This window comes from Channa argus, chromosome 18 (assembly GCF_033026475.1).
Source record: "Channa argus isolate prfri chromosome 18, Channa argus male v1.0, whole genome shotgun sequence".
Taxonomy (NCBI): domain Eukaryota; kingdom Metazoa; phylum Chordata; class Actinopteri; order Anabantiformes; family Channidae; genus Channa; species Channa argus.
In genome coordinates, this window is record NC_090214.1 from 15668902 (window position 1) to 15688189 (window position 19288).

The window sequence follows — 19288 nt, forward strand, 5'->3', positions numbered from 1 at the left end:
ATTGTGTGTTTGATTGTGGCTGTAGTGTGTGTATGCATGTCATGAAGTGTGTGTGTGTGTGTGTGTGTGTGTGTGTGTGTGTGTGTGTGTGTGTGTGTGTGTGTGTGTGTGTGTGTGTGTGTAATAAAGCAGCTCAGAAGGAGATGAGGCCTGTGTACAGGAATGTGTTTTGTGGAGTCTACTTTTTATCCAAACATGCAAATTCTATAAGAAAATGACAGTCAATTCACATTTCCATTTGCTACCATTGTGCAATTTGTTGAGACAAACATCTGGTGATGTTACTATTAAACCAATACGGAAAAAGAAGGTACATTGAAATGGAAATGTAAGTTGGGACAATGTTTAAAATGTAAATAAAAAAGAATGAAATGATTTGCAAATCATTTGAAGTCTTTTTTGATTGTAAATGGCACAAATGCAGCATATTAGGTTTTGAAATTTGTTTTTTTGAAAACAAAAGTTCCTTTGCCACACACTAATCTCTTTTGGTCTGCTGCTAATTTTTGTCTCTTCATTGACAGTTTAAAACACTTAACATGATTCATGTTTTACATGAGGAGCTTGTTTCCATTGTACTTTGCCATATTTTTCTCTGTTCCACTTCAGTCGACCAAGAAAACTTTGTCATTTCAAATGTTGATAATTTAAACTGAAATTTGGTGAATGGAAAGAAACCTAAAGGTAATTTTTAGCGATTTACGGCGACGATGTCTGGCTAAATCTTTAGTTGTCTGTCTCTCTTCCTTCTTTGTGCCTCCTTTTTCACTTTCCTGATATGACTTCACCTTTTCTGCTGCCGGGAAATTCGACAGTGGGAGACATAATTAACCTGATTTAGTTTGCCGCTACCGCTTTTTAAGTATCGAGTGTTGGAAAGGGAGACGCAGGGAATCTGAGAGAAGCTGTTGTGTATGAGGTAGGCTGCATAGTGGAAAAGCAGAGTTTTGGAAACATGATTTCCTGTGGAAACAGTGATGTCATGATGATCTGCCTTTTACTGTTTCACGTGCACACACACATACACATACACACAGGCATTGTCTGTGTGAATCACGTTTTCTCTTGCAGTCATTCTGTTAACATCATTAGCATAGCTGTCTGTGTCAACTCTGCTGTATACTGCAGTTATGTGGTGGGTTTTCAGACTTTACTACAGTAGTTGTTGAAGAAAGATTGGCATCGAAATCCATCAGAGACACAGCAGAAAAATGTCACTATAATTTTATAGCTCTGTTCTTTTATTAGGCTAATTTTGATCCTTTTCACTGTGTGGTGAAGGGGTTGAAATAATTTATATGCATTTAATATTTATTCCAAAATGGTCCTGATGGCTCTAATGGCTTGTAGAGGACACATTACTAAGCAGACGTATGTTAACATGGGGAGCTCATCCTTGTACTGTCCGGTAATAACGGCCTGTAAAGCTTTCTGGGTTTGCTATACTGGAATTTAGCAAGCTCAACAAAATACAAAATGTTTATGTGTCTTCCTTTTTTCATATAACATAGGTTGACTCCTGTTCTACAACTTACCACACACTTTACTTATTCTCATAAAACAGCATAGTGCAAAACAGCTCATAAAATAGCTTCTATCATTTTTGACTCAACAGAACAAAACTGTTTCAATATAACTGCCTGACTTTGTTTAGTCTAAATTGAATCATATTGAGTCAGTATTTCAGTATAAACATAAAAACACTGCACATGTTTTGGTATTGCTGGGGCATATGTAGAATACCTCAGACATGGTTTTATTAGTCTCAATTACTCTCAAATCCACAGGAGCCAAATGTATTATTATATGACTCTACAAATACAGAAAACAACATGAGTCACTGTAAAAGTATCATAGAAAACCATTAAGCTTGTTCTGCTATAATGATTTAAAAAATACACTGTAGGATTAAGCAGTATTGTGATGGAAAAAAGCTCCCATGGATGTGGCACAGAGTTCAAAGGGACACAAAATAACCAAATCGTGAAGAGAAATAATCTTCAAGATTTCCTGAAGATTTCTGGGCAGAATTGAAAACAGATTTCCCCAACACTCACATACAGCATGGTGGGGTGACCTTCAGGGCAACTGAAAAGCCAGTGTGTTTGCCTACTATATTTTGGTATTAGACTCAATAACCAAATTAATATTACAAATGAAAACCTTTTATGAGAACCACTGAAGTGTCAATGCAGAGATGGATGTGGTGTCTAGAATTCACCAACACGTTCTCATTCCTCAGCGTCAGATATTGAATCTCCCAAGGCACCAAATTGTATTTCTTTGTACGTCCTTTGGCATATCATATTGATGCCAAAGGTACGCTTTGGCGTTACTCTCTCCAGGAGCGCCATTATCTGACACCCTGGGAACAACTGCGTCCGGTAGTGAAACTGCAGGTTCACTTTGGGGTCGGTATTCGATGCTGCAGAAGCGTTGACTTTTCACATGACAGGAACAACTTCATATGCCCTGCTTTTGGGTTAGGCACAAAAACTTCAGGGTAGGGTTAAGTTAGAACACAAACTACATAAAAACAAAATGCACCAAAAAGTGACGACAGCACACGTGTGTTTCCTTAATATAGTACCCATGTCCACCATGTTGTGAGACAATCATCAATAAAACGAAGAACCTCTCAAACTAGAATCAAACCCCAGTCTGGGGGAAAGGTGCTGTGTCTGGTTGTGTCTGGCCGCACCATCCACCACCACCATCTTCCTCCTTATGAGACTTTTTCTGTTCTTATATTACATCATCGAATTTGGCGTCAAATATTAAAGAGCCTGGGCTTCTTTCTAACTAAACTGTAAGCTCGGGAATGAGAACGTGCGTTAATTCACAGACATGTATAAAACCTTATTAGTGCTACTCCAGAAGTAACGGGACTGGAGCCACTGTCTGAATACTTTGTGCATGTTCTCAGCCAGGAAGGCAGTCTCACTCAACCAGGTATCCTGCCTCCTGAGGCGAGGTGGAAAAGTGGTGACATTTTTTCCACAGCTGCTTATGAGGTGAAAGCGAAGTAGAAAAATGCAATATACTCATATTCACAGTAGCCCATGGTGCAGCTTTTTTCAATCATGTCGGATGCGTTAACTTGCCCTATAAGTTTTAATCAGTCTTCAGCCAGAAACCTCCAAGTTTACTCAGTCGCCCATTCAGAAGTACTGAACAGTGGCTCTAAGCCTCAGGTTGGGTATGTGCAGCCACAATTTCTGTAACATTTATTCAGACAGTATGGCTGTATCCTTAGCACTGACAAGAAGAAAGAAGTATAGTTTTTTGTGATTCTACATCGTCAGGAGCCCTAGAAGAGAAAATGCTAGATGGCAGGAAGATGAACACATCTGTGTTTCTGTCTGTACAATGGGACAGTTTAGCTTTTACGTGTAAAATACCAGTGATGTTCAGGAAATCAGTCCATGGAGCTACTTACTTCATATCTGATTGAAATATTTTCACTTTCACATATTGAAACTCAAATTGGAAAAGACATTTGCTCATCAGAACTGTGAATGTAAATCTTTCTATGACCTTGCTACAGCTTTCAGACACAAAGTTCACCCCTCTGTTACAGCACAAGCATAAGGAAAATGGGCTCCGGGAAGCTGTTTGTGGTAACATTTTATATGTATCCTGTGCCAAGACCTCAGCCAATCAATTTCCAATTTCTCTTGAATTTCAGTGTTACAATTCTTCATTTTGTATATTTGTGTGTTGTAGTTTTCCTTTGTTGACTTTCCAACCTTTCAACAATGAATTCACATGACTATTTTGGTTGGATAGAAACAAGAGGACTTTCATTTTGAGTGTCTCCGTGTTGCTAATCTCTCCCTCCTCCTGTGGCTACTTTTCCATTCTGCTTTACTGGCACAAGATCAGCTCCCAGTCCATGACCTCTTTGTCTGTTTTTTTCCCCTCCTGCTCCATGGTTTTGTCTGTTTCATTCCTTATCCGTGGCTTTTGCTGTTCCTGGTAGTTTTTCGTCCTTAATTTGTCCCCTAATTTTCTTTTTTTATACATAATTTTCCTTGCTCTGCCACTCTCTCATTAAATTTTGTCTTAATTTATAACACATTTGTCTGCACACTTTCTTTTGTTTTTCTGTGTAGTTTGCCAAATTTATTCTCTACTGTTTTTATGTTTTCCCTTTTTCTGTGGTCCATCTCCACACGCTTTAACATAATTTCACCGTCTCAGCTTTTGTTTTCTTGATGTCTCACTCTTTTCTAAAGACACTCTGGAAAGTGTGGATGACTAAATTTATTACATTCATGCAGATAAAATACTCAATATTTCTCTGCTCAAAACTGGATCGCTTTGACATGTCAGTTGATTTGACACAAATGCAAAAAATGAAGAATACACTGTCAAGATACAGATATTCAAATTGTATTTGTCTTCCAGTTTGACACACAACAGGCTCTGGAAATACATACATATACTGCAACATGTGATGGCAACTCTGGTTCACTTCCACGTTATCTAAGATCAGCACACACAGTTAAGTAAGTGTGTCTGTTTAGGAGCAAGTAACTTTACGTGTGTTTATTTGCATGCTGACCTTATATGTGACTTTTACTGTGTGTGTGTGCATGTATTAAGGGGTACAGACTACGATTGTTCTCTCCCTGGGTGTTAGCTTTCGGAGCAGGAAGTGCACATTCAGGTCAGGAGGGGATCTAGGCACGCTCAGTCTGCCCACATCTGTTCAAATACCAGAGACCCTCAGAATCGCACAGGAAACGTGTGCGAGTGCGTGCGTGTGCGTGCGCATGCGACAGAAGCTGTTCTTTGTGAGCATAGTTTTAAAAATATTTGACCTTTTGGTGCACGAAACACGTTCCCACAATAAGTAACAGAGGGAAATCTGACATGTACCTGCTGTAATGTAAAACTGCAAAAGGTCACTGAATGATGGGGAACACCCACATCATTTAGACACCTCCCATGGAGTTCTCCTCATGAGCAATATGTTCATACAAGGTCAGAGGTAAAGGTGAGCTTTATATAGCTCGTGCAAGATGGAATTAATAATCGCACAGGCCTCACAGAGTGGTATCACATTTTTTTATCTGGTATATTACAGTAAATGTAAATGTTTGAAACATTCTGTGTTGGACACATTAAATAAAATGGCAGATAACTGTAACAAATCTCTTAAATAAAGCAACAAAATTCTGACACACCAATTGACAAGGCAAAATAATTTATTGGTGAAGAGATGTATGGCAGCTTTCGTTTGATTCAGGTTAAATAAATATCATGTATATGTCATCTAGAGCACACTGCCTCTTCCAGTGGAAATAATCAAATCAAAATGTCCATCAAATAATTTGTTTAGTATTGCAGCTAATTATTATCATATATTCTAAAATAATAAGTGATTTCATATTGCACTCGTATAATGTGAAATGTGTCACAAAAATTGATTATTTAAAATATCTTTTGCATTTATGAAGCAAAGTCGGTTATATTCTGACCTTTAGCTGCTATCATTGGCCAACCTCCAAAAAGACTGAATCCTACATTTCCCATAATGCAACTTGAGCATCCTAAGACACTGCTTGCTTGCTAAACGCTGATTTATTACCACACCGGCAGTTTGCTGTACAGGTTTAGTCATAGATGTGAATTCTAGACAAGTCTACCTTGATGACATCACAGCAACTTTATCTGGGTTTCTTATTTTAAAAATCTATATCACAGAATCACGTCCAACTGAGCTAGATAGTTTTTTTAAGGGAACAGTAAATGACTTTTGACTGAATGGCAAGTGACATTTAATAACAAAATCATTGTTGTTTATTGATGTTGCTAAGTGTTTGCAGTTAGGTTCCTATGAGCTTTCCTGTGAATGAACTTCATGTGTAAAATTAATAATGTTTGTTTTTGATGTGTGTGCCAAATGTTGAGGACCATATATACAAGATAATGCTGAACTAAGAATGTACTAAGTTTGTATGCATGAGTGTGTAATTTCCTGCATGCTTGCACTACACTTAGGTACAGTCCAACATTTGATGAAAAACACAACTTTACTAAGATTTAGCGAAATGTGTAATTCCTAAGCATCATATTCGGTAAGGCATACAATGTTTTCTGCAATCACTTAGTAAACAGACATAGACAGCCACACACATACACACACACAAACACACACAAGACTGATTCATGTGCTTTTGTAATGGCAGTAAAAGCTGACTGCTTCAAACACACCCTGTTGATTAAGAGTCAATTAAAGTGTCTGAGACTACGGGGAAATGGGTGGAAGGATGGAAGGAGGGGGAAAATGCGGAGGGAGTGAATGTGATGAAGGGAGGGAAGCCAAGACAAAGAGTCAAGAGTGGGATTTTAGCAAAGAAGGAGAAGGATGATAAAACAGTGGGGGGATGGGAGGGAAATGCTCCTTGAGGAAAGAGGACATAAAAGAGTCAGTAAATGCTCCCATGTGTTGCTGGCGTCAAACTAAAACTCCACATCTTGCTAGAGATGAAAGCAAAGGATACTGAGTAAAGGAGATGTCATGGCAGCACCCAACTTAACTGTTTCTGAGGAAGTTAAAATTGGATGGAGAGGAGAGGAACTAGCATGAGTAAGTAACGTTGACAAGAAGAGAGGTGATAGCAGAGGACGTGAAAGCAAGAATTCAAAGCCAAAGCATGAAGAGATAGGAGAATGAATTGGAGAACTGAGGTGCACACCCTGATATTTAAGGATCCAGTGAATAAGCATTCTGTCAACCTTGCCATGAAAAACAAAGAGCAGCTCTATAAATAGAAATAAAACAAAGCAATGTATGTCCCTAAAGAAATATTTCTCTCCTCCTCCACCCCTGAGCTGCCACGTTTGTGAGACAATCCATCTATTCTTGGGAATGAAAAGGTCTGACAGCCAGACAGGAGCCAGGGAGAGACCATGCAACCTGGGAAAAAGCTGGCATTAACTCATAAACATCAGAGGGACAAAAAAAAAGAAAAAGAATGGGTGGGCACGCTTATTTATGCTGCTTGAGTTTGTATAAGTTAGTATTGTTTTTCATGTTTTTCTGACTTTGTGATGAAAGTGTTTGGGTGTCCATTCTAATATCCTACTCTAAAGCAATATTTTTACTTTTCAGATTATTTTATTTGAGTCTTTAAAAAAGTCTAAAAAAGAAAAGTGTTTTGTGTGATGTCATAAGGCCGTACAAGTATAAGAAAGAGTGTGTTTCCCACATGGTTAGTATTCCTGGTTTTCACCCGGGTTTGACTCCCGGCACGGGAATTTGAGTTTGCGGCCTGTTAGCTCAATGGGTAGAGCAGCAGGATGGGATGCAGGAAGCAGGATCAAATCCCAGGTGTGTCTCTGATTGAGACACTCAGTGCTAGCTCCCCGGCCCCACCTGTAGCTGTCCACTGCTCCCCCCAGGGGATGGGTTAAATGCAGAGAAAGAATTTCATTGTAACATGTATGTGCAATATGTATATGTGCTCAATGACACTAAAGGTTGAAATTAGAAAAAATTAGAAAATTCCAGATATGTGCTTTCTCCATATCATAAAAATCAGCACATATCTTGATTTCTCTAATACAGAAAATATAATTAAAAACAGATTTAGAATACAGACAACCCACCACTCTATAGAAGCTGCTAGTGGTAAAGACAGTCATTCATCACAGCTGTGTTGGCCTGAATTTTACATCTAGTGACATCTTCATTAGCTATTGCATGCTCAGTGTCCTTAATTCTATTTTCAATTGACAGATTTTAAATTATTTTAAATGTGATATGCACAGACAGTTGACAGTTGACATTTGACAGTCTGTGCTGCTGCCTTCTGTGTGTGAACACACAATCTGCTGTGTTTTCAACACGAGGAGCTTCGGTCGCCTGGATGTGGAGCTTCTTGTCTGGATCCATGCAGCAGGTGACGGCTTCAGGGTTCAGTCCTTCAGGCAGATCAAACTCCTGTCTGAACTCCTGCGGACTGTAAGAGTAGGAGCCTTTCCCGTCCTCCTGCTTCTTCTCTGTCTTCCCACTGACTCTCAGCTTCCTGCCCACCTGTCTGACAGACAGCTCCTCTGGGGAAAAGCCTCAAGTGTCCAGGGTCAGGCCAAAGTGCTCTCCCTCAGCCTCCTACCATCTGCAGGGCCAAACTGGCTTGGAAAGGCTCCGTCTCCTCCAGGATCTTGTGTTGATGTTTGTCCATGTCCATGTCCAAGTGTCTGTTCTCTTCTGTGTCTCAGCAGTGGAACTTTCCCAGCTTTTATATTTTACCTGAAGGAGATCCAGAGTCCTCATTACCACGTTTCCAACTAGGGTAAAGTGGTAATCTGGAGTTCTGACATTAATGAATCACTAGTGTGTATTGAAATTTCATGTAAAGATTTTAAGTAGTAGGATGAAGATCAAACATACATCTAGGTGTATTTTCATATTTACATGAATTAATGTCATAATACTGTAATTCATATGATTGTCATTATGCTGTGTGTTTGTGTAGTCTGTCCTCTTTCCATGTCTTCATGTGATGAGGTCTAAGGACAGATTTTGAAAACCCCTTGACTCTAATCTGTGATCTGTAAAACTTTATTTATTGTAATTCAACTTGATCATCATCTTGTTGAACACCTTTCCCTTTAACAACTTTCCCATAACTTTGAATAAATCAAAGGAATCTTTACTTTTCTTTTTCAAAATGTTTTCAACACAAACATGTTAAAAAATATATTTTTAAAGACTAAATTAAAGCTGGATTCTATTACATTATTGCAAACATATTTCACTGAAGTGAGATATGTTTAACTGCTAGCATTTCCTTTTGTCTCATTTTTGCAAAGCATTTGATTGAAGGAATAAGTATAAATATTTTTCACATCAGACACCTTGGCTTGTTAAAGTAGGAAAAATACAGGTCTTGCCTCATTTCTATTCAAATGTATTGTACAAGTGTGCGCGTGTGTGTGTGTGTGTGTTTGTGTGTGTGTGTGTGTGTGTGTGTGTGTGTGTGTGAATGACAAGCAGTGTTAAGAAGTTTAGGTACGGACAAGGTAGAAAGGGGCTGTGAAGGTGAAGACTATTTACCATTTATTTACCCACTGCTCACCACAACTTTCAATTTAACCCCTGTTAATCCGTCTTCAGAGTTCAGCAAAATCCAATGAATTGGCCTTGATGCCCCCTGCTCCTTGTTCAGACCCCTTCTCTAGGATTCGGTTATTATTTTGGTGATATAGTTATTTATTAATTTGTTCTATTTCAAAGTTTAAAGTCTAGTTCCTTTTTTATCCTGTAAATAACCCATTTTGCCCTATTTTGTATGTGTAGGTTTACCAGTAGCTTCACTTTGCAGATTCTTTAATCCAAAGGCACTTACAAGTACAGTACATAGCAGACACTAGGGACAACTCTGGAGTTCAGTGTTTTTGCCAGGGACACTTGTAGCCAGGAGGTCCGAGAGTCAAACCCTGTGGTTAGTAGACAAGTGCTGTACCAACTGAGCTACAGCTGCCCCATAAAGTATAGTAATCTCTGCCATGGCCTACAACCTGTCCACACATTATTTTATCTACCCATAAATTAGGATTTGGACTTTACTGGGTCTCTTTAGCTGCAAACTATACAGTATTATTCTTCTTAGCAAGCTTTTTGTGTGCTTTACAAAATTGCTGTTGCAACACTGGAATTTCCCTTTGGAACAAGGCAATGGCATTTCTGAAGAAAATGCAGAGGGGTTGCCGTTTGCTGTAAAAGCTTGTGTCAGAGTGTGTTTGTCCTCTACAGAGTAAACACTCACCACCCCATCTGTTATTCAGTCCAGTTAAATGCCATCTGACCCATCAAACTCTGAGTGGGTGAAGAAACAGGAGTTAGCGAGTGTACATTTTGTTTCCACGAAAGTCCTCCAAGCAACCAACCGTTTTTACTCAGAATCTGTGGCAGTTATGCTGAGGGCAAAAAGCGACTCATTGGACACCAATTCTGTTCCAGTGAAATTTGGGGGTTTTCTACCACTCGACATACCATTTCCTAAAGGCAGATGCTGCGTATATGACAACTTTGGTCATTTTTTTTTTCATTTATCATAGTTTCAAAAATCCCTACACAGACAAAAACATCAACAATGAATGGTCTTTGATCACGTTTAGTGTCTGCAGTGTAAAATCGGATTAGCTTGTTCATCTGTGCTGGAGACTTCTGTTGTCCAAACAACCAAGAACACATACTAGAGTGAGCAAAAAACCAATAAGTCAAAATATATTGTTTTCATGAATAGGTTAAGTGAACTCTCAGAAATGTATTTAACTTGTTTTAAGTTAAAAGACAACTCTTGTTTACAAGTTCAGAAAAATAAAGGTAGAAATTGTCGAATTAGTTTAAAAATTTAAAACGTACACACCAGAATGTTCAAATAAATAAATATTTTCCATCCCTACACAAATTCAATATAGAGAGAATTAGGAAATTAAATATTAATTTGCTGCCAAGTTAGTTAGAATGTTTCACTGATAAAACATCTAAGTTGCAATACAGTATAATGGCTGTAGAAAATATTGTTGAAAACTAATATACATAATCTATCAGGATGAAGAGCTGTCATATGTAAAGATAATGAGAATTTACAGTACAGATGGATACAAAAAGAGAGATCAACACTCTGCTGGAGATTTACTGCACAGGACGGATCTTCATACTGATGGCCTTCAGAGAGTAGCCATGATGACCCTTCCATTGGTACCACTCCACTCCAACAGCATAGAGAGTGCTGTCAGCGCCCCACCGATAAGCACCGTTGGGGTTTGCAAAGTGACAGCTGTTGTACCAGAACGCCCCCATGAATGACTTAGCACAGTTGTTGGGATAAGAGTCCTGGTCTTTGTCGAAGGTGGAGAACTTCTGTCCATTGTGATAAGTCAGTGCGTCGCCTGCAGGAACACACACGTATATCACATGCGGTGTTACAACAAAGATTGGTTTTCAGGTGGATTTTTTTTTCCAGCGGACCATTAAATATACACGTCTGAATTCTCACGTATGTGAACCGGGAGGACAACACTGAATATGACGCAGTCTAATACAACACCGCATTTAACTATCACCCTGGTAAATAACATACCGTATAATTAAATTTAGACATTTTGTTTTGCAATTTCAACAAAAATTAAAACACTATTAATAAACTTGCATCCACAATGCTTTGATATAAATAATTTCCCCTTCCTTACTAATGGAGGCAGTACATCCCCCCTCCATGTTTCACAGTGGAGACCATGCAGTTCTGGCCAGGTCCACACTCACATACCAGAGTCCAGCTGATCCAAACTCATTTATTTTGGCTTATACAGAACAAAGAATGTGTTGCCAATAATCACTAGAGCGTAATGTTGCAGACTGTACTTTGGACAGTTTGATCGCTCACGAAACATCAATTTCCACAGATAATCCCTGTGTCAACTCAATAGCACTTTTCTGTCTAATTTTTGTGTAGCATCCTTTTTTAACATAGAACTGCAGTAGGTTTTTTTGCTTCCTGCATTGGTTTGCTTCTCTTTATAAAGTCTGGTTTTCAATTGATCGGGACGTTTCTTATGGAGCCATGTTGCATTAGACATACAGTATCTAAAAAAGGAAATCTCAAAACTGAAAAAAGTAGTTGTAGTCACAGGTTTTTCATTAAATTTGATTAGCAGTATTCAGACCTTTAACTAAGTCGACAGCAGATACGCGCTTAGCCTAAATAAGTTCAAACATACAGCCAGAGTCATAAAGAATGGTCTTTAGTGACAAGAACAACAAGGTCTGCTGCACCAGATGTTGTGGCCCCCCCAGTTTGTCTGAGATTACACAATGAAACTGAAACTGCAGCCAGATAGTTAAACCAACCTACCTGTGGCAGGATTTTCTTTCTGTTCATATGTATTTGCTCACCTGCCCCTCCATTAGTGAATTCAGAAACATTCAGTCTGTATCCTTCAAACTCGGAGTCGATGGAGAACGAGGAGTAACGAGCAAATGCTTTGTTTCCATCGAAGTCCTCCATGTCGACCAGGAGCTCGTACTTTTTCCTCAGAGTCATGTAGAAGAGATTCTCAAGACCTGGACATAAACACATACTCACATAAGTGTTACCCTAAACCTTAAGATGGGGTATAACACTCATCTCTGTACAGTAACATCTACTATATAAACGCTGTTACTTTGGTTTTATTCCTCACCGAGCCAGTACTCTCCAGCAGCGTTACCAAAGCCCATCTTGTACTGATCCCAGGGTCTGTAAAAGTTCACTGAGCCATCAATCCTCCTTTGGAAAACCTGGGGAGTATAATTTTCGTTAGGGAATTAAGTCACTAAATAGTCTTAGTGGTCCTGTTTTTAGAAAAGGATGTTGTGTGATTTATTTTCATAGTCCAACAGGAAGTGTACTCACAGTCCACTGTCCTCCTAATGAATTCATGTCACAGTGCACCTACACATAAACACACATTAATCAATATGCTTTGTTTTTAGTTAAATGAGATATGATGACTACTGCTGCTGCTGCTGCCAGGAGACGGATTTGTATGTGTTCTATCAGAAGAATCACATAGAATTTTGTGTTTATATCAAAGACGATCTGTCTCAAACAGTCTAGATCTTTGTCGGCAGCCTGTGTCTCATACTGGTGATGTTTACCTGGATGGCAGAAGTGGCTCCGATGGGAAAGATAGTGTACACTCCACTGGGTCGGCTGTTGTCCTGATTGTAGAGCTCGGTGCAATCCAGAGGGAGGACGAGGGGCAAACAGCAAGTCAACAATGGAGCCACGAGGAGGAGGAGGAGGGTTGCTACCAGCTGGAACAGAAGACGTGTTGGAATATCTGAAACAACTCAACAAATCTCCAGAGTTTAAAGACTTTCTACTCCCAACCAGTCAGTTACAGCAAGTTTGGTTGGTTATTCGTCAGGTCATGGTTAAAAGTGCTACTCTGTGACAAGTGAATTGAAAATATTTGAAAATGTACGTTTCACTAAAACAGCAGTGCTTACACATAACTATCATAAAACTATTGTTATATATTCCGACAGCCTTATAGATAAAATTTCAAACTGACCATTTTTAGAGCTTATCCGAAGTAAAAGAAACGATGATGTCAGTCCTGATGTCAGTCAGTCTGCATGTTCCAAAGTCTCTGAGCTCTTTTTATGTCTCCACAGATCAATAAATGACTGAAGAGCTGCTGAACAGTAGTTGAACAGGCTGTATGTCCTTGAGTGTGTTTTCCGGTGTTGCATAATTTTGTCCAAACCCAGTTGATATCCTATCCCAGTTAGAGCTGTGACTGTTTACTGTGGAGCAAACATTGAATCACTCTAGTGATTATTGGCAACATTGAAGGATTTTGGCTGATTCTGATCTAATATAAATATTGCTATTTAATTAATAACTTACCAGTCTGTTAATTGTTGATGTTTCAGAGTCACCCATATGCTGGTCTGGTGACTCTGGAGAGAACTGCAGGTAACGTTACTGGTCTCTCTTGTCGGTTCTGTCTTTTCCTGTCAGCAGTGTTGTTGGCTCGGACTCTGTCCCTGCAGCTGATGTGACAGGTCTTTTCATTTCTCACTTAAATATGAGCGTGAAGCTTATGGAACTTGCAAAATTGTCGGACCCATAAAATGAAGGTGGATGCATTTTTAGCTCTAGAAAACACATTCAACCTAATTTAGCGAAATCCCTTTCAACTGCTCTGGATGTCCAAGGCTGCAGAGGGGACTAGTATCTGTCCTAGAACATAGTTTGATGGAGGAATTTAAGATTTCCAACTCATCCTGTATAAAAAAAAATACAGTTAGTTCCTAGTGGTTCTCTCATAGTTTTTATTACATATATTAGGCCAGTTCAAGAAACATGCAAGATGATGCTTGTGAGCCCTGTTTCCCACACATTCATCATAAACCATCATCTGAAGTCGTAGTGAGGTGGAACTTCTTTGGCAAAACTAAATTCATTCTTATCAAGTGCTGGCAAAGACCATGATAACATCGCACTCCTACACTAACCTAACCTTAGATTTTTTTTTTTGTCCTTTCAGCTTATCCCATGAGTTCATGGTCGCCACAGCGGATCATTGTCCGCATGTTGATTTGGCACAGTTTTTTTTTACACCAGATGCCCTTCCTGATGCAACCCTCCTCAATATCTACTGGGCTTGGACCGGCACTGAAAAGCTGGGGAATGGGCTGTTAGGGGTTCAGTGTCTTGCCCAGAGACACTTTGACATACAGCCAGGCCGGGGATCGAATCACTGATCCTGTGGTCCGTTGACAACTGCCTTTACCAACTGGGCTACAGTCGCCCCTCTAACCTAACCTTAGATAATGAACTAAAACATTGAACCCGTGACTACGATGGACAAAGTTTATACATATTTACAATAACATCCCCTCAGTCAACCATATTCCTGGTAGGGAGTAGCATGTTTGTATGGGCCCTGGTGCAAGATGCTACCAGAGGCCCGAGGGTCATGCAGGAGAGCCTGAATGTCCTGGTTGTGGCTGAGAACCAGTGTCCTGTAGTCCTGTCTCATCACAGTCTCAGGCACTTTCTGGCTGGAGCAGGGCTGCTGCTGCTGCGGCCGTCTTCCTCTGGATCCTTCCTCTTTCCCCCTCTCAGAGTCTTAGCAGACCGCACAGTCTTGTCGGTGAACTGACAGAGGATCGACATCAGTATGCGTCCCTCTGCATTGTAGTCACTAACTCTCCATCGGTTGGACATTTCTCTGCTGTCTGTGCGGTACACAGGGGAGATGACTCTAGTCACAGAGGTGCCTTCAAGCTCCATTATGCGGATGCAATTCCTCCGGTCAGCCCTCAGCACTGCCAGGTCTGTCTTCTCAGGATGAACTGGAAATAAAATGTTCCGAATAGAACTTCTGAAACCTGGAGTGGGCACCATCATGCCTGCTGGCATGAGTGCATTAGCAGATGGTGTGGAGTTCTCCATCTCCTCGATGTCAGGAAAAGGTGTGGCAATCAGGGCTGACAGGAAGATTTTCTCACACTGAATGAGAGGGATTTCCTCAGAGCCTGTGGTGAGATTGTGATAAAGGCTCAAGACTGACTCAGAAATGGAGTGGATGTTAGTCTTGTTCAGTGGACGGTTCCTCAAGTTGATGAGAACCATCTGAAGCATAAGTCCTGGTGTCAGAAAAGCAGCTAAGTGAAAAGTGAAAACAGGACAATGAAATGTAACTAAATACTAATAGCAGCGACACACAGAGTGTCGCACTTGCTGACAATGATGAGAATAAAACACTTTTAAAATATTCCTCAGACTGCTGGCTACTTCTGTTACAGTAAAGTGTTAGGACTTGTTTCCAATATGATTTGTGCAGCAAAAACTCAAGTAACTTAAAGCCCAAATGTTTATTTCTAGTGTACTTCAGGTGCTGTGCAGAGATTTAGTAGTGCAGAGATTAGTAAACAAATAGTCTGTTAAAGGTACAGAAACAAACCAGCCTTTACTCTTTACACCTAAGAAATTAAAAAAAATACAAGATGAACCAATGCATACACAATCTCATCTCCCACTATGGATTTTCTATTCCTGGTAGCATTTTTCCACATTTCATTAATTAACGTGTATAAATGATGAAACGTATTAATATTTGAATTTAATTTAGTTTATAAATTAAGCTTTTAGGTTATATTTCTAAATTGATTTGATTTTACTCCCTCTCTGTAAATTGAACACGCAGACGTCACACGTCGTCTCCATGGCACCTATACCTTCATTTTAGCATTTTCTAAAAATGGCCCAGTCGCCATCTTTGTCTTGTACTTTCATCTACAAATTCTTACAGACTTAAAATTGATGTGAGTCTCAAAAATTACATTTATGATCAATTATCTTCCAATTATCAGGTTTAAACTCAAGAAATGTCTTTGTCTGCAATAGTTTTACAAAGAAATGTTGTTAATTGATTTTACTGTGATCCTTAAATGTGCTCTACTGGATTTTACCATAGCTTTTATCCGACAAAGAGCCGATGGCAAAAGTCACAAGATGCTTCTCTCGTCGTAAACGGCGCATTTATGACACTTCACAGATGTTTTCTGAAGATGTCCACAGTGCAAAGTTTGAGCTCTGCGTTGAAGAAGCTCACTTCTCAAGAGTTCAGCTCTTGTCAGCAATCAAGTGAAGAACGGTTCTTTATGTCTGCACGTCATCACCACGACTTCACGTTCACTGACTAACTGACACGTTCATGATGTTCAAGCTAAATATTAAAATGTAAATTTATATATATTTTTAAACGGGTGCTCATTTATACTATAACTTTTAATTTTAAAAAATTGGATTTTGTTTGATATCTTGACAAAATCTGTTTTTCTTTACACATTACAGCAACTCTCTCAGACACGCCAACATTTCAGTTGTATCAGCAAAAAGAAAACCGTGGAGAGCTCCCACATTTAGCATGTTGCTAAGCTGAAAAAGGAAAGCTGCAAAACTTTTTTTTAATACTTTGATTTTTTTTTTTTATTGGAAAGGTGTGTGTCTTCCTCTCGGATATTGGCTCTCTGTAAGGATTGTACGGACTCTCATTTCTTTGAGAAAAAAAAAACAGCATCCGTTAAACAGTTCATGTTTTTTCCAATGGGGCCAAATGAAACCATGAGGATGAATAACCATTGAATGAGGATACTCACTCAACAAACTTACTTCTACTGTATGTACTGTAAGTGGATGGATGGAGGACTCCGGTGCCTTCTGCATCACACTCAACATTTACAGTCACAAGCTGAGCACCTATAAAAACCACCAGAGGTCAGTGTTGGTGTTCGTCTGTGTCTCTGCTGCTTCCGTCCACCAGAAAGTCTTTACATCATGCAGTGAAATGATGCACTCTACAAAGTCCTTACATTGCTATTTTAAGTTGTGTCCATCTCTAAATTCAGTAAAACACACAAACATATAATTTAACATTTAATTGAGGCACCCGGATTCAAATAATTTGAATCTTTCATTTCTATTGTCATTTTTTTAAACTCAAAGAAATTCTTGTAGTTGTGCAGCTCTGCACCATATTTTTTAAATATGCAAACTCAATTTCGACATAAGTTGGGACATTGTATAAAATGTAAATAAAAAGAGAATAGAATGGTTTGAAACACTTGAAACACAAATTCAAAATGAAAAACACATTATTCATTTTTAATTTGATGCCATCAACACATCTCAAAGTGGAAAAGTTATGTAATTGTGAAAATAAACACACAGTTGAACATTTTACAACTAGAAGGGTTAAGTGTCAACAAGTCAGCATCTTGACTGGGTATAAAGAGCAGTATCTCAGAGAAGTTACATCTTTAAATAGTAAGAATGGAGCAAAGGTTAACACTGTGAAAAATGTGTGTCCACCACCTTTGGATTAACAATTCTCAATGTAAAACTATTTTTTATTAAGCAATGAAATTTCTCAGTTGCAACATTTAATAGACTTAAGGTCCTGTCCATCCCTTTTAAAAATACAAGGTAAGTGGCTTGCTCAGAAAAAAACAACAAGAGCCTGAACAACCTTTCCACCTTCAGAGTTGTTACTGACAAGTGTCAAGAAAAATAGGGCAGAGTAGTGTAAGCAATGAGCGCTTGTTGTAAAGGTGAATCATTAAGAAATGTAACAATCAAAAGCTGAAGTCATTATTATTAATGGTACTGGCATAATCACGTTTATTTATTTATAAGCTATAAACTAAGTTGATATTAGGATTTGTTTTACTTAATAAAGAAACAAGGAAATAATTGCTCTCCTGATCTCCATTGAAAGTCTAAATGTGACAATATTTTGAATTCAAAATTTTATTGGTAATATAATTTCTTCTCACATACCTTCTTTTGACATCGTGAACATGGACACAATGATACCAAAGCCCTTTGCAAATCTATCAACAGGCTCAATTTTATGTCTATATCATATATGCTGGTAAAATGGCAAGCAGACAACACTTGTCCTTAATGGGCGGCTTCACTAATTTTCAACTTGCTTTCTATGGCTTTAGTTTAGGGTATAAATGTACATTAATGCTTTTAAACTTCCCTCTGAATTCCCTATATCAAAATATTTCTCTGCTTCTAGCAGGGAAACTCCTCCAGATGACATCACCCGGAGGAGTTTTTCATCATTAGGAGTTCAGACGATGTCTTCTGGATGAGCTCTGGAAATGCAGGTTGGCCATAATTACAAACTCCATAGTAAAGGCGATGAGATGATATAATCTGATCTGAAGGTTCCTCCATGTGATGTCATCTGGAGGCATTTTTCAGCTAGTCGTAGAGAGATATTTTAATGTAGGGACATCAAAGCCAAGGTTAATGGCATTTATTTACATGTACAACCCAAACTAGAACCAAAAGAAGCAAATTTGAAATCAGTGAAGGTGTCCTTTAAAGGAGACATACTGTAATAATGTAGATCTGATCTTCATGGGTTCTCAGAGCTTGTACCTCATGACAATATCTAAATGAGTACCCGAAAAGCTGGACAGGACACCTCACTTGAGGGATGTGCTTGTGAGCCCTGTTTCCCACACATCCATCATAAAGCATCATCTGAAGTCGTAATGAGGTGGAACTTCTTTGGCAAAACTAAATTAATTCTTATCAAGTGCTGTCAAAGACTCATGATAACATTGCCCTCCTACGCTAACGTAACCTTAGATAAACAGGCAGGACAATGGTATCAGCTAATTAGCTAACCTGCCTTCAGCACAGGGTCAACAATTAAATCTGCATTTAATTTGTGTGAAGATACTTTTTTTGAATGATTGTCTTTTTATCAATCAAGTTCTCTTTTCATGATTTGATTATATTTTTAGTTCATGTAATGTGCAATTTTATACAAGTCTTTGGCTTTTATTGTTAGATAAATATATTTATTATTTGATAGTTTGGTTTTCAATATGACATATTATTATTTATATTTATTAACAGCAGTTATTATAATTATTTCATGATGTATGCATTCATTGTTGTGCTGTTTGTTATTTGACTCTTTTTCATTAGATGTGATGTTTATTTTAATAAACATCGAATGATGTGTATAAAGTAAACTTTAATTTGACATTAATGAGCTTCTTTACATTTTGCCGAGGACTTCACAAACCCAATCTACTAGAGATGTACCAATCGACTGCTCTAGGATGCCTTGTACCAGTGAATGTATCCGGTGCCCTTTCGATATTTTCCCCTGCCTGCGTCCACGACTGGGGCGCATGATGACCTAACCTCATTCATAATGCTAAAGAAGCTGCATTAATAAG

General features: G+C 38.8%; 1 protein-coding gene across 1 annotated transcript; it reads right to left on the minus strand.

Moving 5' to 3' along the window:
• Nucleotides 1-10217: 10217 nt before the first annotated feature.
• On the minus strand, nucleotides 10218-13227 carry LOC137104077 (microfibril-associated glycoprotein 4-like). The gene is made up of 6 exons (XM_067484908.1): nucleotides 13078-13227; nucleotides 12659-12817; nucleotides 12414-12452; nucleotides 12202-12298; nucleotides 11915-12082; nucleotides 10218-10911 (listed from the first exon to the last, which is right to left on the minus strand). The coding sequence occupies exons 1-6, from the start codon at nucleotides 13078-13080 to the stop codon at nucleotides 10655-10657; spliced, it is 723 nt and encodes a 240-aa protein (XP_067341009.1). The 5' UTR covers nucleotides 13081-13227; the 3' UTR covers nucleotides 10218-10654.
• Between the last annotated feature and the right edge of the window lie 6061 nt (nucleotides 13228-19288).

What these genes read in the sequence shown, in the direction of transcription:
- LOC137104077 (XM_067484908.1), bottom strand. An exon ending in TGCTGGAGAGTACTGGCTCG is followed by an intron (nt 12,083 to 12,201) that starts GTGAGGAATAAA and finishes GTTTATGTCCAG; the next exon opens with GTCTTGAGAATCTCTTCTAC. An exon ending in ATTCACTAATGGAGGGGCAG is followed by an intron (nt 10,912 to 11,914) that starts GTGAGCAAATAC and finishes GTGTTCCTGCAG; the next exon opens with GCGACGCACTGACTTATCAC.